The sequence below is a fragment of the Phalacrocorax carbo genome, chromosome 6 (assembly GCF_963921805.1).
Source record: "Phalacrocorax carbo chromosome 6, bPhaCar2.1, whole genome shotgun sequence".
Taxonomy (NCBI): domain Eukaryota; kingdom Metazoa; phylum Chordata; class Aves; order Suliformes; family Phalacrocoracidae; genus Phalacrocorax; species Phalacrocorax carbo.
In genome coordinates this window covers 56,118,593-56,131,457 of record NC_087518.1, presented here as the reverse complement: position 1 = coordinate 56,131,457, position 12,865 = coordinate 56,118,593, and the positions used below count along the sequence as shown (strand labels likewise).

The window sequence follows — 12,865 nt, the reverse complement described above, 5'->3', positions numbered from 1 at the left end:
TCCACAGAGCTGCTCTCCAGCCAGGTGGATCCCAGTCTGTGCTGCACTCCTGGATTATGTTTTCCCAGGTGCATGACCTTACACTTGTCCTTGTTGAACTTCATAAGGTTCTTGTTGGCCCACTCTTCCAGCCTATCCAGATCTTCCTGCAGAGCAGCTCTCCCTTCTGGAGCGTCTACTTCCCCACTCAATTTGGTGTCATCTGCAAAATTCATCAGGCTATGCTTGATACTGTTATCCAGATCACTTATAAAGATGCTGAATAACATTGGGCCCAATATTGATCCCTGGGGGACTCCACTAGTGACAGATCGCTGCTTGGAAAAGGAGCTATTTATCACCACCCTTTGGGTGCGGCCTGTCAGCCAGTTCCCCATCTGCTGCACAGACCACTTGTCTGGGCCATAACGCATCAATTTCTCCAGGAGGAGACTGTGGGGGACCGTATCAAAGGCCTTGGAGAAGTCCAGGTAGACAATGTCCGCTGCCCACCCCATGTCAACCAGGCAAGTCACTGTGTCATAGAAGGCCACCAGGTTTGTCAAGCACGATCTGCCCTTAGTGAAGCCATGTTAGCTTTTCCCAATCACGTGCTTAATTTGACTTGTGATGGCCCCCAGGAGGATTCATTCCGTAACTTTCCCAGGGATTGAAGTGAGGCTGATGGGCCTATAGTTACCCGGATCCTCCCTCAAACCTTTCTTGTAGATAGGGGTAACATTTGTCTTCAGCCCTCTGGGGCATCCCCCGTTCTCCACGACTTCTCAAAGATTATGAAGAGTGGCCTTGCGATGATGTCAGCCAGCTCTCTCAACACCCTCGGGTGGATGGCATCAGGGCCCATTGATTTGTAGGGGTCAAGCTCCTATAATAATTCATGTACTAACTCTTCCTTCACTGATGGTGGGTCGGTGTTTGGATCAATCAGCAATTTCGTTCCCAAAGCCTGGGACCTGACGCTGCTGGTAAAGACAGAGGTGAAGAAAGTGTTGAGGACCTCTGCCTTTTCAGCATCATTGGTGATTGACTCTCCTATTCTGTTTAACTCCCCTTACATGTGTTCCTGAGGACTATAGTGTGGAGTTTGGGGATTAGCGTCAGTAAAGAGAGAGTTTGTGTTACAGAAGCTACCTTGAGCTACGCCTGAAAGTCGTAAAATGTCAGCTCTAATCCTTAGCTAGGTAGGGATAATTAAATTCAATTGTTTGAAGTGTTGCTGATCTTGAGAATTTACCATGGAGTTATCTGAGCTGGGATTTGGGCTAATATTACACTGTTGGAGCTGTTAAACTGGGAATTTAGGGAATTTAGTTGTTAGTACATAGTTTTGCTTGCTTTCTAGGACCCACCAAAGTTAGTTCCCAGGCAAAGGAATGCTACTCTGGAGTGATCAGGAGCAAGATGTTCATGCATTTCAGCAAATCAGTGGTTTTTCAGAACATCCCCATGTGAGGATGAGTACTGACTGAGTTCTGGACCTGAGATTTTTTTTCTTCTTTTTTTTAGCAACTGAAATGTTTTATTCTCATAGTGAATCTGACAGTAATTTTGTTTATTTGCAGACGTTAAAGAGGACAGTTTTATTTTTTTAAAGAATATTATTATCATTTGGGTTACTTGGCCTTGACAGTGTCCCTTTGATTTACACAGGACACTCAGCTCAAGCCTGGCACGTTTGATTATTGCAAAACATATGGTTAGTAACATCTCCTGCTGCTGGGAGGCCCCTTGATAGACAACCATATGTGTTACAAAGGAAGTGCATTTCAGTTTCTTCATTGATTGTCTTGCTGTTTACTGTAACTAGGGAACATGTGAACCTTTAGTAGAAATATTTCAGTTTTGCTGTTTATACATCAAATCCAGGAATTAGCTTGATGAAGTTTCAAAGAAATGGAGGCATCCTCTTTTGTGTGCTGTTGTTAGAAGTACAACAAAGTCAGTCTGGTGCTAGGAACACAGAGTTCGGGTGGGAAGGGGGAATGAAATCATCACACTCTGCGTGTTCTCTTATTTTAAAATTTTTTTAATCCACAAGAGAACCTAGTCACTTAACTTTGGCTGAATGTTCATTGCTTAAGGAAGTTGAGAAAAGCATTATTGTCCAAAGGTGTAGATACTGAATGCATAGTATTTCAGTTAAACTTTAGGAGAGAGTACTGGGTATTGTCGAATTAAAGGGTAACTGGTCCTTCGTTAAACTTCTTTATGTCCTTTTCATCTCTTCTGTCAATTCAAAATAACACGGACAGGAAATACTGCAGTGTTTGCGCTTTGAGGTAAGATGTCCTGTATACTATTTTTAACACATTTCAAGAATATTAGTTGCTAAATAGAGACAAAATTGTCAGTGAGTCGCTATCTTTGGCAGGCTGGCAGCGAAGTACTTCTGCAGAGCCAGAACTGCAATTGGTATCTTAAAATGTGTTTCATTTGGATTTTTTTTGGTCAATATATGTTTTATTTTATGTGTGGGTGTATATATATGCACACATTTAAAAAGTTTCATATACATAAAACCTTCTACTGCAATCTAGGCAAAATTGACAGTTGAGGAAACCTAAGTAAGAAAGCTAAGCTTTATGAGATATTTCATGTATTAAGAAATACAGAAACATTGGGCCTTTCTAAAAATCTGCCAATGCACTTGACTGGTATGTCCAAGTCCCAGAATCCTTTGTAGATCTGTCCTTTAATTCCCAGCAGCTGTACTGCTTACACCTGCAGTACTTGGGGCATCTTCGTTGGTACAGCGTTAACCATGAAAGCTGGTGAGAAGTTTTGCAGTTGTCCTGAGAGCTAGCTGAAGGTAACAGCCACTTTGGATGTACCCCTGCTGTCTTTGTAACATCAGAAATAAAAATCTTCCAGTTATTGCTGTGAACAATTAAAAAATCATTTGTATGTAGTTCTGTGAAAACTACAGTTGATTATAGAAAATAGGGTTTTTTAAGTTCTGGAAGAAACGAAAGGGAGACAGTTACTTTGCTTTAGAAGAACAGCAATTGCAAAACAGCCTGTGCACTTCTGAACATAATTTGCAGCTACATCTCACGCAGGGAAAGAGGTGCTTGGCTCTTCTTTTTGCCTCTGATCAGTTTCCATGCTTCTGAAGTAGGCAAAATAGGTTGTGAAGCCAAGCAATGCAGGGATGGGCTATGATGCTGCTTTTACTGACATCAAGGATGTGCTTGTGCCTCATCCAGATCTCTGCCGTTTGATAGTTTTATAGTCAGTGCCTTGGTATTCAGGAAAACTGTGGAGTGGTGTTCCATGGCAGCTGAGCGGCATGGAACACTTCATGCAGTGAGCTGTTACTCAACTGCAGATGACTTACTGAATTAAGAATTCATTTTGAAAATGAACATGGTACATGTCAGTTGTATTTGAAGGAAATACTATCCCAGTGAGCCATAATGGAAAATGAAGTCAGTGAGATCTGGAGCCAGGATATCTAATTTTAATCAGAACTTGTTGTGAAGCAGCTTTGATAGCATCTACAGTTGACATCAAGTTCTCTAACCGGGCAGAGATCAGTGATGGTGAGGGATGCTTCACTTTAATAACAGGCACCCAGCGGGTTGTTTTTCAGGACTTCATCGTACAGCAAAGAGTATGAGGCTATTCCAATTCTAAGCTTCTTTTTCCTTTGCCTCTGTCTACACAGTTCTTAATCTGTCTTGCCTCCTTCTGCTTGCCATTTACTTTGAGACAAGAGTACTTTGAAGAGAGATTAATTAACTGCAGTTTCGGTATTAGCGTGCTGAAAAAAAATTCAACATTTCTGTTGTTCCAAAGTGAAACTTTTTGACAAGGAATGATCTTTTTAACTTCAGTGTTCAGGCTCCCTGATTCATACCTCTTTCTGTGCACTATTCCATAGACTAGATTGTGCCTGGAAGGGGGAGGGAGGGTGAAAGTCTGAAAAGATCCCTCTTAAGCTGATTATACAGCTGCGGTGATGAGCAGAGTCTGCCTCAGTGAGCCCACAGGGAACTGGTCTTGCATGTGAAATCAGAATGTGCTGTGTGATGACTGTTTCTGCAGGCACAGAAAGAGTATTCCTAACAACAGGTAGCAGATAGCTAGAAGTACTTCTGAACATTTCTTTTCCAAGTGCCTGTGTTAGAGACAGCCCTCTAGGCCACATATATGTTTCTGTGAGCTGTGTCGTGGTTTGTCTGTTTCCACTTGGGAGAGGAAGATCTGCAGTACTCCCATTGCTTTGGCTGTCTTGATTTAAAAGGCCAGATCATAGGAAGGGTTGGTCAGTTAGAGTAGATAAACGTGGCCTGTTAGAAAAAATTTGCAGAAGATGAGGAGTTAAATGAAAAAATGCTAGAAAGCCTCGTTTTAATTGATCACATATAACAAAAAACTCATCTGAACAGTCCTTATAAGTATTTTAATAAATGTGCCCATCATTAGTGTTTCCTGCAGCTAATGATGGTAACCCTATTTCTATGTCTAAAGATTACCAACTTCTACTAAAGTCTTCTTGAGAAGGTGCTTTGAATTAATACCATGGCATGTTAAATGCCAGATATTAACATAGGAATCACAAGCTTGTTAATAGCAAGTCAGCTGAACTGGTCCCATAACCCTATTGGTATTCCAGTTTGTTCTACGCATACAGTAGCATTGGTGCTTCCTTTAGCTGTCAAGACGAAGAATTGCAGAACCTCGTTTCACTCATCTTGCAGAAAACTTCCAAAATTCCACTCATGGATTTTGAGTTACTGCAAAACCTTTTCCAGTTTGGTAATTTAAGACAGTATCATACCAATATGCAAAATAGCATAAAATTCATGAGGCAAGATACTATGTCAGCTTCTGGTTATATATGCTATGTGATTAATAATGTTTTCTTTGTTATCCTCCAACTCTGGTCATACAATCTTCTTACCTCTTTCAGATCTGATGTGCTCTACCTTTACCTTCTCATTTAAGGAAGGTGCTCTCACCCACAGCTTTAAAAATTGTGACCAGATAGAGGGGGAAGAACCACAAGGCGTGCTGCACAACTCTGCTGAGTCACATGCTGCTTTGGGGACCCTGGCCTTCATTAGTTCTTTTTATTCTAATTATTAGCTCTTTGGAGCTAGGGTTCTTGCTTGCTCTTTTTTGGTTAACATTAACACTTCTGATTTTACTTACTTCCTGTAGTGTATAGTTCAGCTGTAAAGCTCAGTTTTCTCCTAGGAGTAACTAGGTAAGGGAACGATTATTAATTTGATAAGAGCAGTTTGGTTTTTTTATAAAGTGCTTGCATTTAAAAATGGTATCATAGTTCATTGAATTTAGCAGCTAACTTGTTTACTGTTTCACTACGGATGCACGTACACTTGTCTCTGCAGCCAGCTAGAACCTGCTGGATAATGTTTCATCTGCCTGATAAACAGGTTAAACAGCATGTTGGAACAACACTCTGTTTACTTTTAATTGTAGTATCAAAATCTTTGCATAACTGATCATGATTATCCTGGATATAATGATTCATAGGTCCTAAGTAGTATTTAAAAAAAAAAAGGCCAGGAGGGGGAGTACTGTTAGTAACCTCCTTCCTCTTCCAAATCTCTACTGTTTGACATGAGTGTAACATTGTGAGCCAGAGCAAAGGGACATGCACCTACCTTTTAGACTGCGCTTATTCTTAGGGAATTTCTTTTAGAAAAATACTGTTACACTCACCATACCAAATGGGAGAATTGGAGTAACGAGAGAAAAAATGTTCTGTCATAAGTCATTATTGACTTCAGCAGCATTTGTGAAGATAAGTAAAGAGGCAAAAAGAGATTTCCTAATTTAGCAAAGTATCCTCTAGGTAATACTGCCTTTCTTAAGATGATACTGCACCAGAACCATGTTTCAGTAGCTTCTGTTCTCAGGTATTAATTGTGTTAGCTGAAGAGGGAGGATGGGTCTTAAAACTAACAAACTGGAGAAGGGAACATGGCATCAATTTTAATCTCTACCAAAAGCTTCCTGAGCTTCCTGTGAAACGTCTATTCTTTCTGACTTCTGTTATCCATGTTACACCAAAATGCAGCTTCCCTCCCTGCCCACGACACATTTTCTGTTTAGGCAATTACTGCTGTGAAGGGTCGAGTCCCCTGTTTTACGAAGAACCTGGCCTCAGCTGGGACCTCTGGCTATTGTTGTTGCACAGGTTGGCAGTGTGTCCTAGGTGATATGCCAAAAAGCATTTTCCATTTCTGAAATGAAAGGGTAGCTATACATATAGAAAATCAGCTGGAAGATACTCCCTTTTAAAATGTGAACTGCTGTTGATCAGTTTATTGGTGATACCTTACCTATATTTGTAAGGAACAGATTTTTATCCCATGAGGACTTGAAATTCAGCAGAATCTGGAGCAGTGCATCTTTCAAAGTGCCTCTCAGCTTCTCTGCATGCCCCTCTTACTCTTCACATATGCCATTCAAAATCTTGACTGCATATTTTCTTCTGCACCCATGTCATGCTACCGAGCTTTATCATAGTAAAAACAAGTAGTAGGTACCAGCTAACATTAAGAATATGCATTTCTTTCTTTTTTTTCAGGGAGAAGAAGTTCTACTGGCATTTGAAGCTCGTATTTCCTCACTGTCATGCTGAATACACTTTAAAAGGGTACAGAGCTTGAAAAACAGATTTTTATAAAGTTTAAATTAGTCTGCTGAAATTGAACTGGAAAATATTTTGATCAGTGTGTGTTTCAATTATACAAGGTAAACTCGAATATTATTTTTAGTCTTAATTATAAAGGCATTTAAATTGGAAAAAAAAATACTTAAATCTGTGTAGTCCTTTCTTCTTTGAAAGCTAGAGGGCTTTTCAAATCAGGCAGAATGTTTGATTGCCAGTCCCTTTCTCTGTGTAAACAGAGCAGCCCGTATATTCGTGATACCCCATAGACCTAATGCATTCTGTTCTCATGGAACAGACGTTCAGCAAGATTTGCCGTCCCTCCTCGCCTGCACACTGGGGCTGACCTTCATATAGGATGAAATGGTTGCATTGTTTGCTTTGTAGGAAATCCCACAAGCACATTTTGCAAAGACCAAAAAAACAAGCTTTTGTTGACAAATCTTTCTCCTTTTTCCTAGCCTGAAGGGGGATGAGAAGTATGCCCTTGTCTCCTCCTAGGGCTGTAGGAACAGCATGTTTCTGCTGCAGGGTTAGAAACTAGAGATAGGCATCTGTTTACTCCTTGTAGATGCCAGTGAAGTCCCAGTGTTGAAATTGCGATAAAGCTGTCAGTTACCTATGCTGAATTGATACACATTTGTGATCCTCCCATAAACTACTCAGTTGTGCCACTGTAGCATGCAAATTTGTAGCTTCCTTCAAATGACTCAGATAATAGATTTTTGTGCACACGATGAACCATGTCTTATGTATTTGATTTTTATCTTTGGTGAAAGGGTTCCTGATGATAAAACTCTCGCTGATATCCTTAAGCCTTACATTGACCCAGTGGAGTCAGATCCTGTAGTTTGTCAAAGGTGTGTATTGAATAACGTTTCTGCCTAGTTGTTCTAATGCATTAATAAAAGAAGGGAATGGTTCTGAATAAATGGTGTAAACTAGCTGCACTTTCAGCATGCAGAGCCGAGGTCCCAGTCAGCAGTACATCTTTAATTCCCGTGATGAAAGCCATCCCAACATTCACCAGCCAACTAGCCCTGGAGTATAGCCACCACATTAAAACAGGAAGAGATTACGAAATCGACTTGTGGCATAATGATCAAATAAAGCAACAGTAATTCTAAAAAATGTAACCATAATTAACTTCAGTGAACCTTTTCTTTGGAGTAATTAGAAAAACATACTAGTAATTATAGCCTTGATTTATAGGAAAAACTTAGTATGTAGCATATTGTCTTTATGAAGAAATATGTACTTTTGGCTGCTGATGTGCAAAAAATATCCATCTCTTAGAGATGATAGGAAGAAACGTCATTGTACATAATTGCTTCTTCATCTCTGTTGCATTTTTTTTTTTCAGATTAAAAATCTATACAGCGTCTCCTCGGTCAGATGTACAAATTTTAATGAAAGTAGAAAACAGGAAACAAAACTCTGTCAGGTAAGGTAGTTCTTCAGATTGTGTGCATATTAATTAAAAATAACAAAAATAATACGTTTCTTAGTCTATAACATTACAAATGGAGATTATATAATCTCATGGATTAAATTTCAGTGAGTAATTACTAATCATCTTGAAAGTGATCCAGCAAAAATGTTATTTCTTTGTCTTTTAATATGTCAGCGCTGAAATTTCTGTGCAGTTACTGACTAATAAATTCAGCTGACTCATACTTGGACAATTTAAGAAGCTGGGACACTCACAGCCACACTGGTGGAATAGTGAGTGTGCCTGTACCTGAGCTGCTTCAGCTGCAGTCCACGCGAATGTAACAATGTCTGCAGCAAGGATAGGTTTGTGTTCAAATGCTGAATTACTGTACTGACCAGCAGAAACGGAGACATCCGTTCCCTTCTGCAAGCTCCTCTGCAGATATGCTAACCTCCCCAAGAGAGCTGAAGTGATGGTTGAAGAGAGCTGTCTTTTTAAATCACTGCAGCAAAAATTATGTGCTTATCAGCATCCAGTCACTGCATTTGAAATAACACATTTTTCTCAAAGTTACTAGCTCATCACTCTTCATGTTACCATATTTCTGGGTGTGGGATTTTAAGTCTCCAGAATTCAGACTTGCGCAGAATTGTTTTCTTTGTTTCCAGAACAGACAATAATCTTGAACTTCAAAATTAAACTTTAAAGAAATAATTTTTATTGGTATAAATACCATTTTGAACACTCCACCCTGTTGTCATTGTTACTGAAAAGGATATGTACCAGCTTAATATCATAGCTTATTGTGGTTGACCAGTGATTCCTAGTTAGGCTTCCTAAAGTACATTCTTTTCTTCAAATGTAACAAATGTAAATAATATGCTTTCCTGAAGCATAGTATATTATTTCGAAGGGGGGAAAAAGGTATATTAAAAAAAATTTAGTTGTAACTGAGCTTCCTGTTTGTGCAGTGTTTTTTCCCAGTAACTACTATTCAAAAATGTGTAACATACTTAGACATTCAAGCCCCAAACTCTTCATGGTTTTGATTTTTTTTTTCTCTTTGCAATCGTTATTTACAATATGGTCGTAACATTTGCCATCAGAGTTGTCAATGAGTTTTAAGTGAAATGTCTGGGCTGATTTCCATTTAATTCAAGAATAGCCGAATTCTGGGTGTTCAGGGGGAAAATTGAGAAATGCTGGTATTGTGAGCTACCCTGGAAAGTTTCCTGCGGAAGGGCCTGGGCAGATGAGGTTTCTCAGTTCTCTGTCTTTCTACTGTTCTTCCCAGTGCTCCATGAAGGGCTGTTCAGCCCAGGCGCTTTAGCCATACACGTTGTATGTGCTGTTGCACCCACGTAAAGAAGCCCTTCTAGAGCTCAGCTCCGGGAAATGAGATCAGAAACAGTTTCCCATTTTTAAAATACTTTTAACAGACTCTTCTGCTCATCTGTTAATAGTGGTACTCAGGACAGGTTCCCAGAGCATGAACAACCTCTGTCCCTTTCTCAAGTGGTCAACTCAGGTTAATGCAGTAAGACCAGAAAATGTGTTCAGCATGTTACTGCTGTAGATCTTCTTGCAGCGTGTGATTGGAAAGGCAGTATTCAAGCAACGGCATTGAATATTCATTTGTATATTTAAACTATAGTAATTTATACACAGGTGGGGTTTTCCCTTGTATTTCATGGCTTGGTTTTTCATAATTTTTTTAGAAAGGAAGAAAAAATCAGTTTTGCAATAGCAGGTGAAGTTCACCGTTTAATCTTTTGAAGTAGGGTATATAAGTTGTATAGAAGGCTTAGGAGAGAAACCAGTTGAATATCAAAGTGGACCATCTCTGGTGCTCATGAGTTTGTTACTTAACCATTTTCCTCTTCTGAAATCTGTATAATGCCTCTGTAGCTGACAGTTTTGTTGAGAGAGAATACTTCTTCACGAGGCTTTTTAGAAGGATCTCAGGAGTTATGCTACACTTAAATATTCTTAAGTTCGAGCCTCATCTGTATTCCCAGAACCAGCTATGTGGGTTGATGTTAAAGTCACAGTAATTAGTATTTATCCTACTTAGTTAATGTAAAGTTTAAAAAGAACTGTAGAATGTTAAAATAGAAAAGTATTTTGACTTGAGAAATGCAACTCCTCACTTGGAAATTATGTGAATCCTTTCATATAAGTTGGTGGAGCAGGCCCAGCTGTGGCAGTGCAGACAGGTCAAGGAAGCAGCATATTGAAAGAAAAATCCATTTCTGAAAGAAAGAACAAAGTTTGTTTGAAATGATGGGACTGCTATGTCAGCAGAAAAGCATCTTCTGTCGACATAAGCTGTGTCTCTGCCAGCAGCTGTTCTCAGCACGGTTATGCTGGCGTAGTTGTTGTGACAAAGACTCTGTGAGGGCATTTAAATTCTTACTGTAGTTGCACTGCAATTAAGTGAGAGAGAATTTATTTTCTTCTCCTTTTGGCTCCCCCCCCAGTTAAATTAATGTGAGGTTTATCGCTCTCATTTTACAAATCAGTACCTGGAATTATAGTGGAAGTACTTGTGACTGAAACGGGACCGGCTTGCTGCTTAGTGGTGTTCAGCGTGGAACAAAAGCTGAGCGCAGATAGAGCTCTCTCACGTTTCTTTATCCACATTTCTTTAACAGCGGGGAGCTCTTAACTGCGGGTTTGTGTAGCCTTGAGTGCCTCTGTCAGCTCGGAGTAATTCCTTATCCTGTGCCACCTCATTCTGCCTGATTTTAGGCTGTATGTTCCTGTATGGCAAAATCCTCTTCCGTCGCACTGTGGGGCCAGACTGGACGAGTAGGATTGGTGTAGTCTTACTAACACATGCAAGTCTACATGAACGTTGTGTTATCCAAAACATCCCCTGTGCCCACCAGAAAAATTCCTTCTCCACAAGCACTAGATAATAGAAATGCTGTAAATAGACGTCGTTGAATCGGATGTTTTTTCTAGGCTTAGCAGAACCTTTTGAAAAAAATACTTCTCATAGTTAAAATTACATATTTTTGAGGAAGTGCAGTGGTGTTTCAGAGAACATCTAAGCTGGATTATTATGGGTTATAAAATGTTAGTCTTCTAGTTTTAAGATAAGTATGTTACAGAAGGATTTCAGTATTTCCTGCAATTGTTTATGAAACAGGAGTTTGTGGTTTAGTCTTGGCTGTTTTCTGTGTTTCACAGCAAATGGCCCTTTCAGTTTGAAGGTCCTTTGCAGAATGCTTTAAATTTTTTGGTTTGTCTTTTTTTCTTTCCCCAGAAATATAAATTAGCTATGTAGTACAGATTTCTGCTTCCTCACAGGAGTTCTGCAGAACTTGAGAAAGCAACTGGATAAATCCACTGGTCTGCAGATGTCATGGATAGCTGCCAAACAGCATGGTGCTTGCTTTCTTCTTGCTAGGTGCCTTTTATCATCAGCGGTGACAGTTCTTAGAGAACTTTGTGATAAACTCTTACTTCTGTCTTCTCTAAAACCAGCTTGTAAGAATTGCTTTCAGTATGAATTGGGAGCACTTCACAATTACTTAAGAGTTACCTAAAGCATAATCTCCCTCATGTCCTCTACTCCCTACCTGTCACCAAACACTCTATAATGCTGTAACTGTTGCAACACTTGGTAGTCTTCTCATTAACTGCGCTTACTTTATAAGGAATCTTACAAAGGAGTGTTTGAATAAACGAGTGTTACGCAACTCTCTCCTTCCTTTAAAACCTTGGTTTGGAAAAAATCTGCGTTTGAATGGGTTGTAATAGTTTTCCGTTTGGTGGTGCTTGCCTTTATCACCTGTTATGCAATATTTAGTTGGTAGTTGGTGTCCGTTCTCTCCTCAGCTGTAACCATTCCAAGAAAGGTTTAACTGCTGCCTCTTGGATGATTTTTACAGTCTACATTCTTTTATAAAGTAGTATTTTCTTTCTTCAGGATAAATTAGTGTCCTGACTGTCTTCAGTCCTTTATTTGGGATGCCTTCAAAGTGACTTCATATGGTAAGAGTATTGCTTTTTCCACTAAGGAAACGAAAGGTGCAACTGCCAAATTATACAATCTGGTTTGGGAAATACACCTTCTTATTAGGCTTTGTGTAACCAAAAAAAAAACCAAAACCCCAACCAACCCCCCCAAAAAAAATAATTCAACAGACCCCTGATATTTGTTATAAGTCAGTCAATGGTTAGAGCTGGGTTTTTCATAACTACAGGTGTTTAATGAAAAAGTTATTTACTCATCCTTATCATATAAACGATCCTATTTCTAGAAGAGAAATAACTGTAGCAGACTTGGTTTACAGTAGATATTTAATTAATTGTCTCTTAGATTGAGGTAAATCTTAATGAGGTTGAACCACACAAATGGAATATCTCTTTTACTGGGTTCAGTAATACCCTGCATGAATCTAGTTTAGATAGTTGCCTGTCTTTAATCACATGCATTTAGTCTAACAGAATTAAAATATAATGCCTTCTTAAACATCAATATTAGGTCTTTTATTTAGTAACTTTCTTTTCACCTGCTAATGTATTCAGAATGGCATGTGAACACTGTTTCAGAATAAGTTGTTGTAGAAGACTTTTAGGGATTTGAAGGTATCGGTAGGCACTGACAGAATATTTAGACGCTTGGAAAATTTAGTCTAGTTGTCCTTAAAAGCTTTGCAAAGCCCACTGCTTTCAGTGGGCTGTATCATATCCTTCAAGGAGCTGGAGTACACAGCAATTCCCGACTGTATTCTGCAGCTTTCCTGTTGTAAAACTGCCACACCGTACAGGGA

At 39.4% G+C, this 12,865-nt stretch overlaps 1 protein-coding gene across 1 annotated transcript in view; it reads left to right on the top strand.

Moving 5' to 3' along the window:
* The window catches only part of ZNHIT6 (zinc finger HIT-type containing 6), a 34,853-nt gene that overhangs the window by 7,413 nt on the left and 14,575 nt on the right, over positions 1-12,865 (top strand). Inside the window, exons 6-8 of the mRNA XM_064455445.1 lie at positions 6,563-6,631; positions 7,426-7,506; positions 8,010-8,090. Of these exons, the coding sequence (XP_064311515.1) occupies positions 6,563-6,631; positions 7,426-7,506; positions 8,010-8,090 (231 nt within the window). The remainder of the gene's footprint in view (positions 1-6,562; positions 6,632-7,425; positions 7,507-8,009; positions 8,091-12,865) is intronic.